The sequence below is a fragment of the Chiloscyllium plagiosum genome, unplaced genomic scaffold (assembly GCF_037043375.1).
Source record: "Chiloscyllium plagiosum isolate Xiang-an unplaced genomic scaffold, Cpla_swu_hap1 HiC_scaffold_32, whole genome shotgun sequence".
NCBI lineage: Eukaryota > Metazoa > Chordata > Chondrichthyes > Orectolobiformes > Hemiscylliidae > Chiloscyllium > Chiloscyllium plagiosum.
The window spans coordinates 14258591-14278842 of NW_028270170.1; the positions used below are offsets into that span (position 1 = coordinate 14258591).

The 20252-nt window shown below is 44.5% G+C and overlaps 1 protein-coding gene across 3 annotated transcripts in view; it reads left to right on the forward strand.

Moving 5' to 3' along the window:
* LOC122539828 (thyroid hormone receptor alpha) overlaps nt 1–20252 on the forward strand; it is a 378543-nt gene that overhangs the window by 310004 nt on the left and 48287 nt on the right. For all 3 annotated transcript variants that reach the window (XM_043674920.2, XM_043674921.2, XM_043674923.2), the window contains 2 exons: nt 1687–1751; nt 19438–19538. In XM_043674920.2, the coding sequence (XP_043530855.1) occupies nt 1687–1751; nt 19438–19538 (166 nt within the window). The remainder of the gene's footprint in view (nt 1–1686; nt 1752–19437; nt 19539–20252) is intronic.

Consider the following 20252-nt stretch of genomic DNA (forward strand, 5'->3'; position numbering starts at 1 on the left):
AAAGTGGAGTCGCCAGGTAGATAGGATAGTGAAGAAGGCGTTTGGTATGCTTTCCTTTATTGGTCAGAGTATTGAGTACAGGAGTTGGGAGGTCATGTTGCGGCTGTATAGGACATTGGTTAGGCCACTGTTGGAATATTGCATGCAATTCTGGTCTCCTTCCTATCGGAAAGATGTTGTGAAACTTGAAAGGGTTCAGAAAAGATTTACAAGGATGATGCCAGGGTTGGAGGATCTGAGCTACAGGGTGAGGCTAAACAGGCTGGGGCTGTTTTCTCTGGAGCGTCGGAGGTTGAGGGGTGACCTTATAGAGGTTTACAAAATTATGAGGGGCATGGATAGGATAAATAGACAAAGTCTTTTCCCTGGGGTCGGTGAGTCCAGAACTAGAGGGCATAGGTTTAGGGTGACAGGGGAAAGACATAAAAGAGACCTAAGGGGCAACCTTTTCATGTAGAGGGTAGTACGTGTATGGAATGAGCTGCCAGAGGAAGTGGTGGAGGCTGGTACAATTGCAACATTTAAAAGGCATTTGGATGGGTATATGAATAGGAAGGATTTGGAGGGATATGGGCCGGGTGCCGGCAGGTGAGACTAGATTAGGTTAGGATATCTGATCGGCATGGACGGGTTGAACCGAAGGGTCTGTTTCCATGCTGTACATCTCTATGACTCTATGACTCTATGACCAACACCCATTACCGTGTCTACTTGGGATGGCAAACCCTGACCCAGCTTATCGTAATAGGATATTTCCCCATGGCTGTATCAGGTGACACCATGTGATTCATGTCCTCTTCCGATGCAGCTTCTGTCAAGGAATCATAGAATGAAACTGGCCCACGTGAGGTCATTTGGCCCATCACAGCCCTAGTGGACAATCAAAAGAGTTACTCCATTGCTCTCCTTGTCCCAATAGCCCCAGAACTATGACCGAGAGCCATTGACTTTCACAGAAGAACTCTTGGTTTGAAAATCCTGAATCAGGCAAGTGCCAATAAAAAGCCCAAATTATTTGCAATTGAATGTGATTTTTTAAAAATTAATTAATGCAATATGGGTGTGTTGGCCATCCCCCACTACTCCAGAGGACAGTTAAGAGTCAGCTACATTGCTGTGGGTCTGGAAACATGGACCAGGTCAAACCAGGTCAGGACAGCAGTTTCCTTCCCTAAAAGACATTAGTAAACCAGATGGGTTTTTCCAAACAACCAACAATGGTTTCACAATTATCATTAGATTCTGAGTTCCAGATTTTATTTTATTGAACTCAAATTGCACCATCCGCCATGCCATGATTTGAATAGCGTTACCTGTGTTTCTGCATTAATAGTCAAGGATTAACACCATTCGGACATCACCTTCTCGTTTAGTCAATGTGCATCAATACTACTCATTACTAACAGTCAGAATCTCAAGTTTATAATCACAAAACAGTAATAAAAATCTAAGAGATTGAAACAACAAAATCGGAATTTTGCTCATGTTATTTTGATGAATGTGTCGTCCGGACTATGTGTGAGGTTTGCCCAGAATGGTGCATTTGTGGCAATGCCAATCAGCAGCAACTGGTAGCTGGGGTAGTTTGCTGCCACCATGTTCGTTTCTTGACTGAGTCTAAGACCCTAATTGTTTTAGAGAGGTGCGAGGACTGAGTTGTGTTAAACTCTCGTTTTTCCATTGCAGATGGCCTAATGGAAAGAGAAGACGGAAGAACAGTCAATCCTCAATGAAATCCACCAGCATGTCAGGTACCGTCACTGCTAAGTTTCAGAAAGGAAGAGTAAACTGTGCAGGGTGGGCTATAGAGTCACAGAGTTCCTGGATGGACTAAGACAGTAGCATTGCTATTGCCAGGGATGACTAAGAGTAGTCGAGTCTTGTGAAAGAAAGCAATTCCCTTTGAAAGTGACCTCATAACATAAATCAACCAACCTAATGGGACGGCTCGGAAGCTCAGTGGTTAGCATTGCCGTCTCACAGCGCCAGGGACCCAGGTTTGATTCCAGCCTCGGTCTGTTTGGAGTTTGCACATTCTCCCCATGTCTATGTGGGTTTCCTCAGGGTACTCCGGTTTCCTCCCACAGTCCAAAGATGTGCAGGTCAGGTGAATTGGCCATGCTAAATTGCACATAGTGTTCAGGGATGTGTAGGTTAGGTGCATTAGTCAGGGGCAAATGTTGGGAATGGGTTTGGGTGGGATACTCTTAGGAGGGTTGGTGCAGACTTGTTGGGCTGAAGGGCCTGTTTCCACACTGTAGGGATTCTAATTCAGGCATGCAATGTTCATTCTTGGAATATGAGGAGTGATAGCAGGACCAGTATTTACTGCCCATCCCTAATTGCCCCAGAAAAGATTGTAGTGAGCTACCTTCATGACCCACTGCAGACCATGTGGTGTTGATATATGTAGAGTGCTGTTATGGAGAGTATTCCAGAGTTTTGACCCAGTGAGAGGTCACAGATATGTCAGGTGTTTTCAAAGGAGCCTGGGTAAGTAGCTGTAGTGCATCTTGTAGATGGGATACACTGCTGCCATTGTGCATCAATGGTGGTGAGGGAGTGAATGTTGAAGGTGATGGATAGGGTGCTTGTCAATTGGGTTTTATTGCCTTAGCTTGTGTTGAGCTTACTGAGGGTTTTTGGAGCTGCACATATCCAGGCAGGTGGGATGTATTCCATCTCATTCCTGACTTGCGCCTTGTAGACAATGGACAAGCTTTGGAAAGTCGGAAGTGAATAACTTCCTGCAGAATTCCGAGTCAGTGACCTGCTCTTCTGTCACAGTATTTGTGTAGCTGGCTCAGTTATGATCCTGGTTCATAACTTTGATGGAAGTTACAAATGAACAGCTTGGATACTTCCAACAAAATCTCAAATGGAAAGGAAATCCTCAAGAGAGACATTCAGCCAAGGTCTGGTCAGGTGGATCCTGCAGCATATTAAGTGTTATAGTGCAGAAAGAGGCCATTTGGCCCATCATACCTGCATCGGTTCATTAAATAAGCACCATTACCGAGTGCCAATCTCCCACTTTTCTCCCAAAAACGTTTTTTTACCCAAATACTCATCCAGTGCCCTCTGGGCATGGCTGAACTGAACCTGCCTCCACCACACTCCGAGGTAGAACATTCTGTAGCCTGATAACTCGCTGAACAAGGGTAGTTACATACTATCAGTTTCCTTAACAATATTCCTCTCTCACCAGACGAACTGAAAAATGACTTCATTGCTCTTTACTGGGTCTTGTCGTTTGTAAGTTTGTTGTTGTATTTGCCCATAGCTTGTCACTACACTTGAAAGCAATCCATTGTACACAAAGTCTCCATGGAGATTCTTGAGCGATATAATAATGTCCACTAAAATCGCAAAACATCCTTTTCACATTTTAGGGCTTTCAACCCAGGAAAATAACATATAACCCCTCCAACCCGTTCAACCATTCAATGAGATTGTGTCTAACTCCATTTACCTGCCTTTGCCCTGTATCCCTGACAAACGTTGGAAAGCAAGAGTCTTTCAATTTTGATGTTAAAATTAACAATGATCTAGCATCAATAACTATTTTCAAAAGAGAGCTCCAAACATCTTCCCTTTTTTTGTGTGGAAGGGTTTCCAAAATTCACTCCTAAAATGTTTATCTTTAATTTTTAGACTTGGCCCCTGGAATCAAGGGTAATGAGGATGATCAGATCAGTCATGATCTCAGTGAATGGTGACGCAGACTTGATGGGCCAAATGGCTGACTTCTGCTCCTTCATATAATGGTCTTAATCACACACTCTGCAGCCAATGGAACTTTTTCCCCATCTACTCAACTGTTCCCCTTAATATTTGGAAAGCTTCGATCATATTACCCTTCTAATACCAGGAAATACTACCCTAGATTGTGTGATCTCTTATCCTGACTTAACAAATACCATTGTAGCCAAGAGTGTGGCGCTGGAAAAGCACAGCAGGTCAGGCAGCATCCGAGGAGCAGGAGAATTGACGTTTCGGGCAAAAGCCCTTCATCAGAAATACCATTGTAGGCACTGACAAAACTTACAGTCGGGAAAATATCGAGTGCTGTTTTAATTAAGGATCGGGTTTTATTTGCAGACTGAACCCATTGGATCCTTTCAATGAATCCATTATATTGTGAATGAGAAACCTGAGTCAAAAGCTCTCTCAAGCGTAAACTAGCCTGAGAAATAATCTGAAGTTTCTAAAGAGCTCATATTAAGATTAGATTAGATTAGATTAGATTACATTACATTACAGTGTAGAAACAGGCCCTTCGGCCCAACAAGTCCACACCGACCCGCCGAAGCGAAACCCACCCATACCCCTACATTTACCCCTTACCTAACACTACGGGCAATTTAGCATGGCCAATTCACCTGACCCTGCACATCTTTGGACTGTGGGAGGAAACCGGAGCACCCGGAGGAAACCCACGCAGACACGGGGAGAATGTGCAAACTCCACACAGTCAGTCGCCTGAGGCGGGAATTGAACCCGGGTCTCAGGCGCTGTGAGGCAGCAGTGCTAACCACTGTGCCACCGTGCCGCCCATAAACCTCACCGAATATCAACCTCACCGAAAAAAAGTTCCCACTTGTCAATGGCAAGGTCTGTACTGTATGCTACAGACATTTATGATTTCTGTTTGAAATATCCTTCTTGACTTTCTTTTCCCTCTCAGCTACTGAAAAGACTTGATGATTTGCATTATATTGTGATTTAAAAGAGTCTTTCCTGTACTTATGCCTCATGGTTTCAGTTGCTACTTCCGTTGATGTTGTCCTCCTTATTTCCAGTGGGTCCTTATCCAACCCCACTGTGATTTAATGTAGTCTGTTCCAGATATCCATTCATCCAATTCTCTGGGATAGTTTGAATAGGAAGAGAGGAACAACATATGTTGGCAATAACATCAAATGGAACTTGAAAACAGATTTACAATGAGGAACCTACAAGGTGTGTGAGGAGGTTTTTCCATTAAACCAAGAGTGATTCAGAAATAGTCAATTTTCTGTCTCTTCCACCTTAACAAATGAAAGCCAGTCTGGATCTCTTTATTATTAATCAAGGAGGTCACAGAAAGGGTTGAAGGGGGTAGTATGGTCGATGTTTTGTGTCTGTCCCTTCAAAAGGCATTTAATACATTACACGTAGTTTCTCACCAAACTGAAACCCATGAAATTAAAGTTCCACTGGGTTTTGTTGGGAGATGGTATTGAAGTAGTAATATTACTGGTTTAGTAATCCAGTTGGACCAGGCTAAATCTTTTAGGTACATGCATTCAAATCCCACCATGGTAGCTCTTGGAATTGAATAAGGACGGGAAGGAAATCAGATCTGCCATGTATTAAACTGGTGGAGTGACAGATGGCAATGATTATTGGTCAATGTTTTAGCACTCAGGAAGAAAATACAGGCATATCCCAAATCTAGCTGTCTGAAAACCTAAATTTTCCAAGAAATAACATGTTTTAATCTTGGTTAATCAGTGATGATTTACCTGTTTACAGTAATCCACACACGTTCTGATGCAGATGACCACATGTAATATTGCTACCAGACACGAAAGAGACTCCAGGGCCTGTGCCTCAAACAGTCACAACTGTACTTACATCTCCCAATAAAAGGCCAAATCCCTATTGTATACTGTGCCCTCTCTGTATGCATCCGAGGCACAGGGGAGTCGAAGTTTTGGGCATAAGTCCTTCATCATTCCTGATGCTGCCCGACCTGCTGTGTTTTTCCAATGCCACACGTTTTGACTCTGATCTCCCGCATCTTTAGTCCTCATTTTCTCTCCCTCTCTGTATGCAATTGATTTGTTCTGAATGCAGTCGTCAAGGGCAACATGCAATTTGAGTAACAGTCTTTAAAGGTTCTTCTTTTGCCCTGATGTATGGTCACTGCACTCAAAATATTAGCACTGTTTCTCTAACTACAAATGCTGCAGACCTGCTGAGTTTCTCCAGCACTTTATATTTTTGTTTCAAATTTACAGCACCTGCAGTTGTTTTATTTTACATTTTCAAGGGACCACTACCAGCATCGAGCAGAAAAGGTAAACATGTACATTTGTGCAGAAAGTGAAGGGGTGCTTTAAAAATATGGGCTCCACTTAGCTACCAATTGCCCAATTTCTGGTCACTACCCTCCCTTCCTGGTCACTCACCTGCATTTTCTAGACCACTCCAACTTTCAACACCTGCCCAAAAGACAGTGACCTGAAATTTTCCAAAGGCCTTTACCAAGCTCCTAAGTGGGTATAAGCAGTTTGCTAGTTTGATGTCAGATCAGATAACAGATCCCATGTCCAAAATAAAGGAAGTTCCAAACTCCAGCCCAAAAGTGCTGGATGTTGGATATCAGACCTTGATACAGTGGTACCCAGTGGGGACGAGTGTTCAACTGACAATGTTCTGGATGGACATAGAAAACCTGGACTTGAGTATATGGGGAATTGCTTCAAAATTTGAAAGTTACAAGAAACTTGGAAACGTATCAAACAATCAGGCAACAATTAACAGATTTCAATCTGAATTCTCACCTTAGAGTCAGGAAACTGGAGACAGGACTATTTTTGGTATCCTGCCCACTGCCAAGGTGAAGTGGTCAGTGTTTGGGATTTTGACCACGCTAACCTCTTCAGTGGCAAGAAGATAGGTTCCCAGTCCAATTGGGGGCGGCAGACGGACTCCTGAAGCAGAAAGACCAATCAGAAGCCCTCTCTTCTACCTTTGTAAAATGGTAACCAAAATGGGAAAAACAGCCAGGTCGCCCAATGGAGGTTGTCTCTATAAAGGCACCAGGCTGGCGCAGAGGGATATGTAGGGCATGAAGAGCTGGCGCCATCTCCTCCTGCGTATTCAGTCTTTTCTGTTTATTCTCTGATGGGATCTGGGCGTCACTGGCTGTCGGCATTTATTATTCATCTTCTGTTGTCTTTGATGAAGTCGGGGTGTGCTGCCTTCTTGAACAGCTGCAGTCCACCTGCCATTAGGGTGGGAGTTCCAGGATTTTGACCCAGCAACGGTGAAGGAACTGCAACATATTTCTAAGTCAAGATGGTGAGGAGCATGGAGGGAAGCTTGCAGGTGGTTCTGTTCCCATGAATCTACTGCCCTTAACTTTCTAGATGGAAGTGGTCATTGGTTTGGAAGGTGCTGTTTAAGGAATTTTGGTGTATTACTGCAGTGCATCTTGTGGACAGCACACACTGCTGCCACTGAGTGTCAGTGGTGGAGGGAGTGGATGCTTGTGGATGTGGTGCTAATCAAGTGGGCTGCTTTGTCCTGGATAGTGTTAATCTTCTTGAGTGTTGTTGGAGCTGCACCCATCCACGCAAGTGGGGAGTATTCCATCACACTCCTGACTTGTACTTTGTAGATGATGGACAGGCTTTGTGTAGTCAGGAGGTGAGTTAATTGCCCCCATTGATGCTGACCTCAGACCTCATGAGGCCCAAGAATTCTGCAGCAAGAGGACAGTGGTGCAATGTACAAATACACAGACAATGAACTTTAATGCAGTGAGGTACAAAGTGATTCATATCAGTGGGAAAAGTGAGGAGAGACAATGATACAATTTTAAATAGGATGTAAAAACACGCAAAACCAGCTTTCCCTTTGAACAGGTGCTTTGGTGAGCTCTTGAACGAAAAATAAACAGCTCAGGGGAACTGATTAAATTGAAGTCACCTGAAGGTTGATGGCACTCCTTATCTCTTGGTCAGAAGGGTGTGATGAGTCCTACAGCAAAGCGTAAGCATGCCATCCAAACTGCCACCAGTGAATTCATTGCCACAGAGGGCTGTGGAGGCCAGGTCATTGAGTATATTCAAGACAGAGATCAATAGGTTCTTGAGCATCAGTGGGATCAGGGGTTAATTGAGAAAGTGGGAGAATGGGGTTGAGAAATTTATCAGCCATGATTGAATGGCAGAGCAGACTCAATGGGCTGAATGGCCTAAATTCAGCTCCTATGTCTTAAGGTCTTAGGTTCTTACAACACTGAGGGAGTGCAGCATTTTCAGAGGTGTCATATTCCAGCTGGGATGTTAAATTGGATCCTCATCTATCTGCCTGGGTGGACACCACTGTAAAAGTAGAGAGTTTCCACAGGTCGAAATGCTATCCCTTTACCCAGTGCCACCAAATAAATGACCTGATTGTTTATTTACATTTCATGGGGCCTTGTTACTTGCGATTGAACTGCATGATCTGCATGCACAACATTCGTAGACCCAACCTTTGTTAGTTGCTTCATCAATAACCTTCCCTCCATTATAAGGTCAGAATTTTTGCCACTGATTGCACAATGTTCAGCATCATTTGTGACTCCTCAGATAGTAAAGCAGTCCATGTCAAAATGCAGTTGGACCTGGACATTATCCAGGTTTGGGCTAACAAGTGACAAGTAACATTAATGCCACACAAATGCCAGGCAATGACCATCTCCAGTCTTCACAACTCCACAAGAATCCACTGCGAGATGCAGAAGAGAAGAGGAAGCTGAGAGAGGCCATTGAAGATATCCGGTGAGGAAAGATGGCAAGAATTTCACATAAAATACATATTTCAAATTATCTATGTAGGTGTGCAAAACATTGAATTAAAATCAAAATTACTCACATTAATTTTGCATTCATCTTAAACCTATTTAGACATTTTTTTATATTAAAATAAATTCTGAAAATATTATTTTTAAAATGTAGATGTTTAAGATGGATTACTGCCTCACTATGTTACACTATTGGGACACAAAGGTTAGGAAGGTTACAGATGGAAACATTGGCTTGTTCTTGGGGGACTGATGAGGGAACAGAAATGCTGGCCTCGAGTGACCCTGGATGAGATGGTGCAAAAATCCTACAACGTTCCTGCTTCTTATGATAAAGCACTGACCTCTGCTGGAGACAGCATTGCAAGGTGCTGGGATCTATCCAGGAAACAGCAGCTGCCATCTAGCCTCAGACCTGAAGCATTAATACCTGGGCAAGATACCAGACAGCTGCCAACAGTGTGGAAACTATATACAAGGAGAGAAGGGGTGCATAAAGAATATCCATACCTATCACCCCCCCCCCCCCCGCCGTTTTTATATTTCGATCAGCTTTTGTTTAACATTCTAAGTATAACTTTTTAACATTCTAAGTATAATTGTGTTCAATCCTCAAAAAGCAGTGACTAGTCAGTGTCACTGATGACCCCAGCTGATTCATGCTGCTAAGGTCAAGTCCAATAGATACTGTATTCAATATTGAGTGAGACAGTGTCATGTCAATTTTAATACAATTGTGATCAGGTGCAACTAGTGATTAAACTGTCTCATGTAAAATTTTGGTTCTGGATTTTCCACTCATTTGTGGCAAATTCAGTATCATCAGTGCCATTTCAATATGATTACCAGTAGGGCAAGGGTGTGAAGAACCCAAAAGGAAGTCACATTTCAATATGCACTGAGAATATTTTGCATCCAGAGCAGACATGAACCTGTGACTGGTGTTGCATCCGTTGGTTAACCCAGTCAAAGCAACCACAGAGGTTTGATGTCCATCTTGGGATTCCCAGTGCCTTTCTAGAAATCGGTCAAAAGTTCTCTTGAACTGATAAATGTCACCAAGTTGCTCATTCCTATTATAAATAGATGGCACTCGCTTCCCGTATAATGTTGGTCCGCACAGTGTGTGTGGTGAGATCCAAAATGTGTAATAATCAAGGATGACTCATTTCTATTTTTATGTCTCAACTTAGTGTGAAAGTACTTTTGGAGGTCCTCGGGGAATTACAAAGGCTGCAATTATATTCACTGTTATTATTCAAAACTAAATTTAAGGGTTTATTTCTCTGGATGCGTAAACGAACTGTAACTGTTTCATTGAGTAACTTCTGCCCACTGGCTTGCAGGATTAGTCTTGAAATCACACCAGAAATCTCCCAGCTTCAGTCCATAGTCTTTGCTAAATGAACTGGGGAGATGATGGCCTAGTGACACATTGTTAATCCAGAGAACAGGTTCAAATCCTGCTGAGGCAGATGGTGAAATTTGAATTGTTTTTTTCTATAAATCCAGAATTAAGAGTCTAATGATGGCCCTGAATCCATTGTCAATTTTTGGAAAAACCTATCTGGGAAAGAAACTGCCATCCTTAACCTGGTCTGGCCTACATGTGACTCCAGACTGACAGCAATGTGGCTGATTTTTAACTGCCCTGTGGGCAATTAGGGATGGGCAATAAATGCTGGCCTAGCCAGCGATACCCTCATATCATGAATGAATTAAATGAAGCTCATCCTGGTCAGTGTGTCTCTTTATGAATTTAGCCACATTATGTGACATTGCCGGTAAAACAGAATGCATTACCCTTCGCTCGTTGTCCTTAAGACGGATTTGCAGAGGCCAGCTTTTTGGCTTGTTCAGCTGTTTCAAAGGGTGGTTAAGAGTCAGCCACATTACTGTGGGTCTGGAGTCACGTGTAAACTAGACCGAGTAGGGACAGCAGATTTCCTTCGCTAAAGAATGTGAGTGAACCATACGGGTTTCTTACAATGATCATGTAGTTTCATGGGTCAACCTGAATAATGAAAGCTTTCCATCCTAGCGTTTTAGTTAATTAAAGGAATTTAAACTCCCCAGCTGCCATGACTGGATCTACAGTCATATCACCACATCATCAATCTGGGCCACGGGGTTACTAACAAAAGCAGAAGTTGCTGGAAAAGCTCAGCAGGTCTGGCAGCATCTGTGAAGAGAAATCAAAGTTAACATTTCGGGTCCGCTAAGCCTTCCTCGGTACTGGATCCGCAGTTGTTTTGGTTTCCACTAGATTGCCAGATCAGTAACGTAATGCCATTACCATATACAGTCATAGAGTCAACAGGCCCCTTCGGTCCAACCCGTCCATGCCAACCAGATATCCCAACGCAGTCTAGTCCGACCTGCCAGCACCCAGCCCATATCCCTCCAAACCCTTCCTATTCATATATCCATCCAAGTGCCTCTTAAATGTTGCAATTGTACCAGCCTCCACCACTTCCTCCAGCAGCTCATTCCATACATGTACCACCCTGTACATGAAAAAGTTGCCCCTTAGGTCTTTTTTATATCTTTCCCCTCGCACCCTAAACCTGTGCCCTCTAGTTTTGGACTCCCCCCCCCCCTCCACCCCGGGAAAAGACATTGTCTATTTACTCTATCCATGTTTTCTCCGGGTGTTCCGGTTTCCTCCCACAGTCCAAAGATGTGCAGGTCATGTGAATTGGCCATGCTAAATTGCCCATAGTCTGGATTAGTGGTGCTGGAAGAGCACAGCAGTTCAGGCAGCATCCAAGGAGCTTCAAAATCAACGTTTCGGGCAAAAGCCCTTCATCAGGAATAAAGGCAGTGAGCCTGAAGCGTGGACAGATAAGCTAGAGGAGGGTGGGGGTGGGGAGAAAGTAGCATAGAGTACAATAGGTGAGTGGGGGAGGGGATGAAGGTGATAGGTCAGGGAGGAGAGGGTGGAGTGGATAGGTGGAAAAGGAGATAGGCAGGTAGGACAAGTCATGGGGACAGTGCTGAGCTGGAAGTTTGGAATTAGGGTGAGGTGGGGGAAGGGGAAATGAGGAAACTGTTGAAGTCCACATTGATGCCCTGGGGTTGAAGTGTTCCAAGGCGGAAGATGAGGCGTTCTTCCTCCAAACATCTGGTGGTGAGGGAGTGACGGTGAAGGAGGCCCAGGACCTGCATGTCCTCGGCAGAGTGGGAGAGGATTTTGAAATGTTGGGCCACGGGGCGGTGGGGTTGATTGGTGCGGGTGTCTCGGAGATGTTCCCTAAAGTGCTCTGCGAGAAGGCATCTAGTCTCCCCAATGTAAAAGAGGCCGCGTCGGGAGAAACGGATACAATAAATGATATTGGTAGATGTGCAAGTAAAACTTTGATGGATGTGGAAGGCTCCTTTAGGGCCTTGGATAGAGGTGAGGGAGGAGGTGTGGGCGCAGGTTTTACAGTTCCTGCGGTGGCAGGGGAAAGTGCATCCTGGCACTTGTCCTACCTGCCTATCTCCTTTTCCACCTATCCACTCCACCCTCTCCTCCCTAACCTATCCTCTTCATCCCCTCCCCCACTCACCCATTGTACTCTATGCTACTTTCTCCCCACCCCCCCACCCTCCTCTAGCTTATCTCTCCACGCTCCAGGCTCACTGCCTTTATTCCTGATGAAGGGCTTTTGCCCGAAACGTCATTTCCGAAGCTCCTTGGATGCTGCCTGAACTGCTGTGCTCTTCCAGCACCACTAATCCAGAATCTGGTTTCCAGCATCTACAGTCATTGTTTTTACCTAAATTGCCCATAGTGTTAGATGCATTAGTCAGAGGGAAATGGGTCGGGGTGGGTTACTCTTCAGAGGGTCAGTGTGGACTTGTTGGGCCGAAGGGCCTGTTTCCACACTGTTGGGAATCAAATCTAATCACCATCTAATCATGTCCCTCATGATTTTGTAAACCTCACTCAAGTAAGTGCAATACAGTTGGTGACATTGCTCCCCAGTGAGATCACAGATTGATAGGCGTTTTATGAAGCAGAGGAATGCATTCAGCCCATCCTACCTGTACTGACTCTTCAAATGAGCATCATTACCTTGTGCCTATCTCCTGCTTTCACCCAAAGCATTGCACATTATTTTTATCTAAATAATTGTTCAATGCCATCTTGAATGTGAGGATTGTCACCCATCAATCCTTTTCCTATAATGGGCACAAATGTGGAAGTCTTTGGATTGCAGTCAGTCTGGTCTGTGATACAGTGTGTGCAGTCAGCTTGTACCCTGACACTCAGTGATCAAGGCACTCACATGAAGCTATGACCACGAGAAGCGAAAGAGCAGTGACACATGTGAGAATTTGTCAAGGCACTGCACAAAACATCAAAGGAGAAAAACAGCACGTCAGCTGAGTAGTGACTTCCCTCCTGTCAAAGATCTGGGACTGCCAACATAAAAGGAGTAATTTAATATTCCACAGGCTTGCTTCATTGGTTTTGAAAAGCTTCCTTCGGGGAGATTTAAACGGAAGTCAGGGATTAGGAGAGCTATTTGATCAGTAGGGGCTCACCGCCCCCATTCCATCCTGTAACCATTTCTGAATATTTCCCCTCTAATGCCCACCCTGCTTGATTATTTCCAAACACTGTGAATGATTACTGAGGCTGAGCCAGGAGGCTGTCCTGAGGAATTGTCCAAGGACAATTGACCTTCAACAACAACTCTGCATCGAGTCGATATTTTCCTAATCGACCTGTTCAGAGAAATTATGGCACACCTCTGGAGCAGGTGGGAACATGAAACCCAAACCTCCTAACTTAGAAGTAGGGATACTACCACTGCACCAGGTACAACTCCAGCCACTGAATGGTATCAACTAATTCCTGTTGACTTCCATTTTCCTAGGATTCCTTGGTCCCACACTTAGCCAAGTGCTGTCTTCATATCAAGTTATTCTCATTTCAGTTCAGGGAATGCAGCCCTTATGCCTCTGTTTAAGCTAAGACTGTAGTGTGGTCGTGGGACGATTGATAGTGGTAGAACCCTTAACCACACATCAGTGAGCAAGGATTTGGTGAGTGGAAGTTGCTTCATGCAGCTGTAATGTTGGAGATCTTCATCAGGGCTTTTGCCTGAAACGTTGATTCTCCTGCTCCTCAGATGCCATGCTTTTCCAGCGCCACACTCTCGACCAGAATTTATTGCCCATCCCAGACGGCAGTTAAGAGTCAACTATGTTACTGTGGGTCTGGAGTCACACGTAGGCCAGACCAGGTAAGGACTGCAGTTTCCTTCCTCAGAGGACGCTAGTGAACCTGATGGGTTTTTCCAACAAACGACAATGGATTCCTAGTCATCACAGACTCTTGATTCCAGATATTTATTGAATTCAAATTCTACCATCTGCCATGGCAGGATTCAAGTCCGGGTCCTCAGGACATTACCTGGGTCAAGAGTCTAGCGATAATACCACTCAGCCATTGCCTCCTTGTGAATTTTATGACTCAAGAGGTAAAAGTGTTCCCACTGAGCCACAGATGTAATCTCCATGATGTGCTAGACTGCTTACTTTAGCACAGGACCCATGATAAAGTACAGTATATACAGCTAACTGTGCAGGATATATTGCTGAACCACAAACCCCTCACTCCCTCAGTGAATGCTCCTATTTCCAGCTAATGCCAGCTGTACAAGCTGAACCCAAACTGCATGCCCCTGTATCCTGTAGGATCAATCGGTGAAACTCTTGCTACTGAACTGACCTTACTGATCATGCAGCTGGGTTTAAGTGGTTGTTATCACCGCGATGGGGAGTTTTGTGGTTTCTTGCACACCCAAGCCACCAAGGGCCAGGACAATCAGGGTAGCCCCTTGCTCCTGTCTCAGGGAGTGGGCAAACATGCACCATTGCCCTTTTTACCTGATGGCATCTGATTGCTGTGTTGAGAAATGATCAACTTGCAATGAGAAATCAGCATTAAGGCCCCATCCCTGTATTTGTATAATAGATACTCAGGCTTTAGAAGTAGGGATATCTTACTGTACCTCTACAGAGAGAGGTTTGGTGAGACCACACCAGGAGTGTTGTGTGTCGTTTTGATCTGCCTATCTCCGTACCTAAGAAAGGACACACTTGCCATAGAGGCAATGCAGAAAAGGTTCCCTTGGTTGGTAGAGGGTATGATTTGGAGGAGCTGGTGTTGGACTGGGGTGCACAAAGTTAAAAATCACACAACATTGGGTTATAGTCCAACAGGTTTATTTGGAAGCACTAACTTTCACGGAGCTGCTCAGGTAGTCTGGCAGAATTGTTGTATGAAGAGAGACCAGTTTGACAGGGCCTGTATTGACTAGAGTTTCAGACAATGAGAGGGAATCTGATTCAAACGTATAAATTTCTAACAGGGCTAGACAGACTAGAAACAGGGAGAATGTTTCTAGAATCAGTAGTCACAGTCTCAGGGTATGGTGTAGGCCATCTAGGACTGAGATGAGGAAACATTTCTTCACTGAGAGGGTGGTCAACCTGTAGACGTCTCTACCACAGACAGCTGGAGAGGCTTGGTCACTAAATTATTCAAAAAAGAAACTGATAGATGCTTAGATATTAAAGGCAGTGACGGGTATGAAGAGAAAGCAGGAATATGACATTGAGGCGAGTCAACGTCATGATCACATTGATTGGCAGAGCAGGGCTCGACAGACCGAGTGGCCTACTCCTGCTCCTATTACGATGTCTAATGTTGCTGCAGTGTTGCCTATTGAGATGGAATGGGGCATCCATAACTCCCTTTCGAGTATTAGATTGGAGACCTGGCTGTTCCTGGTCCTTCCTAATTCCACCTAGTCACCTACCACAGGCTTTACAACCTCGTACTTTGCAGGATTTCATCCCATTCACTTGTTGAATTTCTGATCCAATAGCACTTTAATACCATTTTGTTTTGATCAGTCTTGGCTATTACCTTTCATCGTTGTCTACACTCCATTGTCTTAGCAACAGAGGAAAACTAACCTGGAGTTCTAAATGGGTAATGCTCTGTAATATTTCAAGGTTTTCTAGAATTGGCTTCAAGTAAAACATATGTCAAGTCTCCTCACTGACATGGTACTACACCATCTTCACCATCACTTGTACGTATTCTCCATCCAATAACTCACCCCCTTTTCTCATCTAACTCACTGAAAGAGAATACTTTGAGTTTTTTTTAATTGAGGAAGATGAGGTGAACGTGGGGATGACTATATATCACACTGTGATTGGAAGGTTGGTAGCAGTTATGAATGTGAGATCAACGTGTAACCCAACCATTAAATGGATTGTTTTGGAGTTGAGGATGAGGAGGTGGGGGGAAGATGGGGAGGGGTTGCATTGTTGCAGCAGCAAGGACTACAGGTGAAAACAATGAGCTGGAGGCAAATTCTAGATGGTCTCCATCACTGCCTTGTCATTGAATCAAAATTAATGAAATGATCCTTCCATTAGAGGTCGGAATTGTATGTGCCACCCACTCTCCGTCATTTTCATTTGCTCCTGGGGACAGTTCCAGAACAGATTATTTTTCTTTCACCAGTCTCAGTACCTGACTGATGATTGTGGCTTTGCAAGACTGTACCTAACCCAGCTGTATGGAGAACTGCAATCCCCATTGTTTTGGCAGCAAGCTGACATCCTGAATCATTGAAAACATGTAAGAGTCTGTGCTTACCCTTATTTATCTTGCTCTTCCATTTAAGTATTGTCCTTTTTGTGACCCCTTCCAGGTTGTCACTCCATCAGAGAAGTAAATAGGTAGATGTGACCTTATGGCCTTGTAGCCAACTGAATTTATCTGATTTAATACCATGTTTTTCGCTTGCACCTGTTGTTGCATTAATATTAAAATCCCCAAGCAAAGCAAATATTAAAATTACTTGCAGATACAGGACTTGAACTATGGATGGGATTTTCCAGATGGCGTGGTTTAGGAGGAGTTGGGGGGGGGAAATACATAGTCACCAATCACAGCAGCTCAATGACTGTCAAGAAATGTTGATTGGCTGGAGATGAGACCTCCATCCATCACTCAGGCAGGTGTCCTACCTCAGAGAGCTTTGGTCAACCTCATTGGTCAACTTAGCTGTAGGCCCAACAGCGCCAGTGGCAGCAGTGGCCATGACAGGGACTGCAAGCTGTCCCCACTTTCTCCTCTTTCTGAATAGACAGCCCCTAGTGACAAACAAAATCAGAAAAGTTTCATGGAGATTATAACAGAAGCTCATAAATTAAACTAAACTTGCATTGCCAGGGGTATTGATGCATCTCAGCTCTTGTGAGGTCGACCAATCCTAGAGATCGCAAGGTTTGTGAAGGTTTGTAGCTCAGGTTGAGGTTTAGGGTGTAGGTTTGCTCGCTGAGCTGTAGGTTTGATATCCAGACATTTCATTACCTGGCTAGGTAACATCATCAGTGGCGACCTCCAAGTGAAGCAAAGCTGTTGTCTCCTGCTTTCTATTTATATCTTTCTCCTGGATGGGGTTCCTGGGGTTTGTGGTGATGTCATTTCCTGTTCGTTTTCTGAGGGGTTGATAGATGGCATCTAGGTCTATGTGCTTGTTTATGGCGTTGTGGTTGGAGTGCCAGGCCTCTAGAAGTTCTCTGGCATGTCTTTGCTTAGCCTGTCCCAGGATATATGTGTTGTCCCAGTCGAAATGGTGGTTTTTTTTCATCCGTGTGTAGGGCTATGAGGGAGAGGGGGTCGTGTCTTTTTGTGGCTAGCTGGTATTCATGCATCCTGGTGGCTAACTTTCTTCCTGTTTGTCCTACGTAGTGTTTGTGGCAGTCCTTACATAGATGACGTTGGTTTTGTCCATGGGTTGTACTGGGTCTGTTAAGTTTGTTAGTTTTTGTTTGAGAGTGTTGGTGGGTTTGTGTGCTACTAGGATTGTGTGATACTAGCACATAGATCTAGATGCCATCTATCAACCCCTCAGAAAACGAACAGGAAATGACATCACCACAAACCCCAGGAACCCCATCCAGGAGAAAGATACAAATAGAAAGCAGGAGACAACAGCTTTGCTTCACTTGGAGGTCGCCACTGATGATGTTACCTAGCCAGGTAATGAAATGTCTGGATATCAAACCTACAGCTCAGCGAGCAAACCTACACCCTAATCCTAGAGATCTTTATTGTGCTGGTGGACTCTGCATGCTCTGTGTCTCTATGGTCACCTGAGCAGGGGTGTAACCTCAGGAGAGGGGCAAAGAGTCAGGAACTCCCAGGTGTTTATGTCTGAGATCAGATAAATTCAAATTGTGATGGGAGAGGGAAGGCAAGGCAGGAGGGTGAGGTTTGAGTCGAGAGTGTGGTGCTGGAAAAGCACAGCAGGTCAGGCAGCATCCGAGGAGCAGGAGAATCGATGTTTCAGGCAAGAGTTCTTCATCAGGAATGAGGCTGTGAGCCAAGGGGGATAAATGGGAAGGGGGGGCGGGGGGGGGGGGGGGGGGGAGGGGGGGGGGTTGGGGCTGGGGGAAGGAGACTGAGAGTGGGATAGGTAGATGAGGGTGGGGGTGATGGTGATAGGTCAGAGAGGAGAGTGGAGTGGATGAGTGGGAAGGAAGATGGACAGGTAGGACAGGTCATGAGGGCAGTGCCAAGTTGGAAGGTTGGAACTGGGATAAGGTTTGGATGTGACAATGGAGGAGGCCCAGGACCTGCATGTCCTTGGCAGGGTGCAAGGGGGAGTTGAACACTCCGACATCTCCACAGCATTAATATACTTCTTATGGAGTGGGCTGTGTATCTTGTTATGCCATACATGTAAAGTCTGGGACCCTGACATTTTACATAATGTGAGTCTTTAGATGTTGACTGCTGCTTGGTTCTCGGCCACTAACCACTTACTTACAGTGTGGAAACAGGTCCCTTCAGCCCAACCAGTCCACACCAACCCTCCGAAGAGTAACCCACCCAGACCCATTCCCCCTAACTAATGCACCTAACTCTATGGGCAATTTAGCATGATCAATTCACCTGACCTGCACATCTTTGTATTGTGGGAGGAAACCGGAGCACCCGGAGGAAACCCACGCAGACACGGGGAGAATGTGCAAACTCCACATAGACAGTTGCCTGAGGTTGGAATTGAACCCAGGTCCCTGGCACTGTGAGGCAGCAGTGCTAACCACTGATCCACCGTGCCACCCCTTGTGGTGACGATTGATTGGTGCTTCCTGATCAGCACGGAGGAACACCCAAAGTGGCTCAGTGATGATGCAGGTACCTCCCAATATGAAAGCTGTATGCTCAGGTCCTTGAGTCTAGGCTGACAGTGCTGAGGGAATGCCGCACTATTAGAAGTGCAGCCTTTCAAATAAGTGCTTATGCTGAGTCCCTGACTGCCTTCTCATTTGGAAGTCAGAGATTCTGCAGCATTATTTGCTGAAGAGCCAGCAAGTTTTGCCTGGTCAACATTTATCCTTCAACCAATATCACAAAAATCGACTATTTGGTCATTATTTCATTGCTGTTTGTGGGAGTATGATGTGTGCAAATTGGTTGTCACATTTCCTACATAATAACAGTGACATTTTGAAAAGTACTTAATGGAGTCATCGAGTCATGGAAACAGACCCTTCAGTCCAACCAGTCCATGCCAAACATAATCCCAAACTAAACTAGTCCCACCTGCTTGCTCCTGGCCCATACCCCGACAAACCTTTCTTATTCATGTACTTATTCAAATGTCTTTGGCTACAACACATCTTGAGATTATGAAAGGTGCAATATTGAAAGGTACTACCAATAAAATAGAGGAACTTAAGAGCTCAAGTTTGAATTTCTCTCTATAACTCTATGTTGTCTTTGTCTCACTCTCCGTGAGAGATTCCTTCAGTCCATTCTGATTCTTTGTGCCTTTGTGTTTCAGGGTACATTCCCAGCTATCTGGAGAAAGATGAACCCTGCGTAGTTTGCGGTGATAAAGCAACAGGATACCATTACCGCTGCATTACTTGTGAAGGCTGTAAGGTGAGGCTGGAGGCAGATAACCCTACTATACTCAGCTAAACAGATGGTAACATTCAACTTGACTTTAACAGCGTCCAGAGTTTACATTTTTTAATTCACGTTTGCTGTGTTTTCCCTTATTCTACCATGCAAAGAGTTGGCAGTTTCCTCAGTAGCAGGGTGTGCATTTGTCAGTCTTTTTTTTTAAAGACCCACTGTTTACACAATGGATTCAGTTTCTTATTCGGCAACCTCCATTACCTTACATGAGTGAGCATCCTTCATACAGGATTTGTAAACAGTGCCAGCAAAGTAGTTAAACCTTAGAAAGTGTTGCCCTTAGACCATGTCAACCATGGGAGCAGTCCCATCATGGTTATGTCACTGTGAGAGTACTGCTGAGTCAAATAGCACTACAGCAGTTAACTTCAGTTAATTAATCACATCCGGAATAAAGAGCTGATCTCAGTCATTGCAACCATACAATGACTGGATTCTTATAGAAAATAAAAATCCTCCTGGTTTACTGTTGACATTGAAGGAAGATCTGTTGGCCTTACTTGGTATGTTTTATATTAGACTCCAGGCTCATTGCCTAGTAATTATCTTTAAACGGTCCTCTGAAAGGCCTAATCAAGCCTTTTAGGAATCCCATGAGCAATTTTCAAAAGCCTCAATTTTTGAGCAGGTAACCGTGAGACCATGATCACAAGTTACAATTCTGGCTAACTTTAT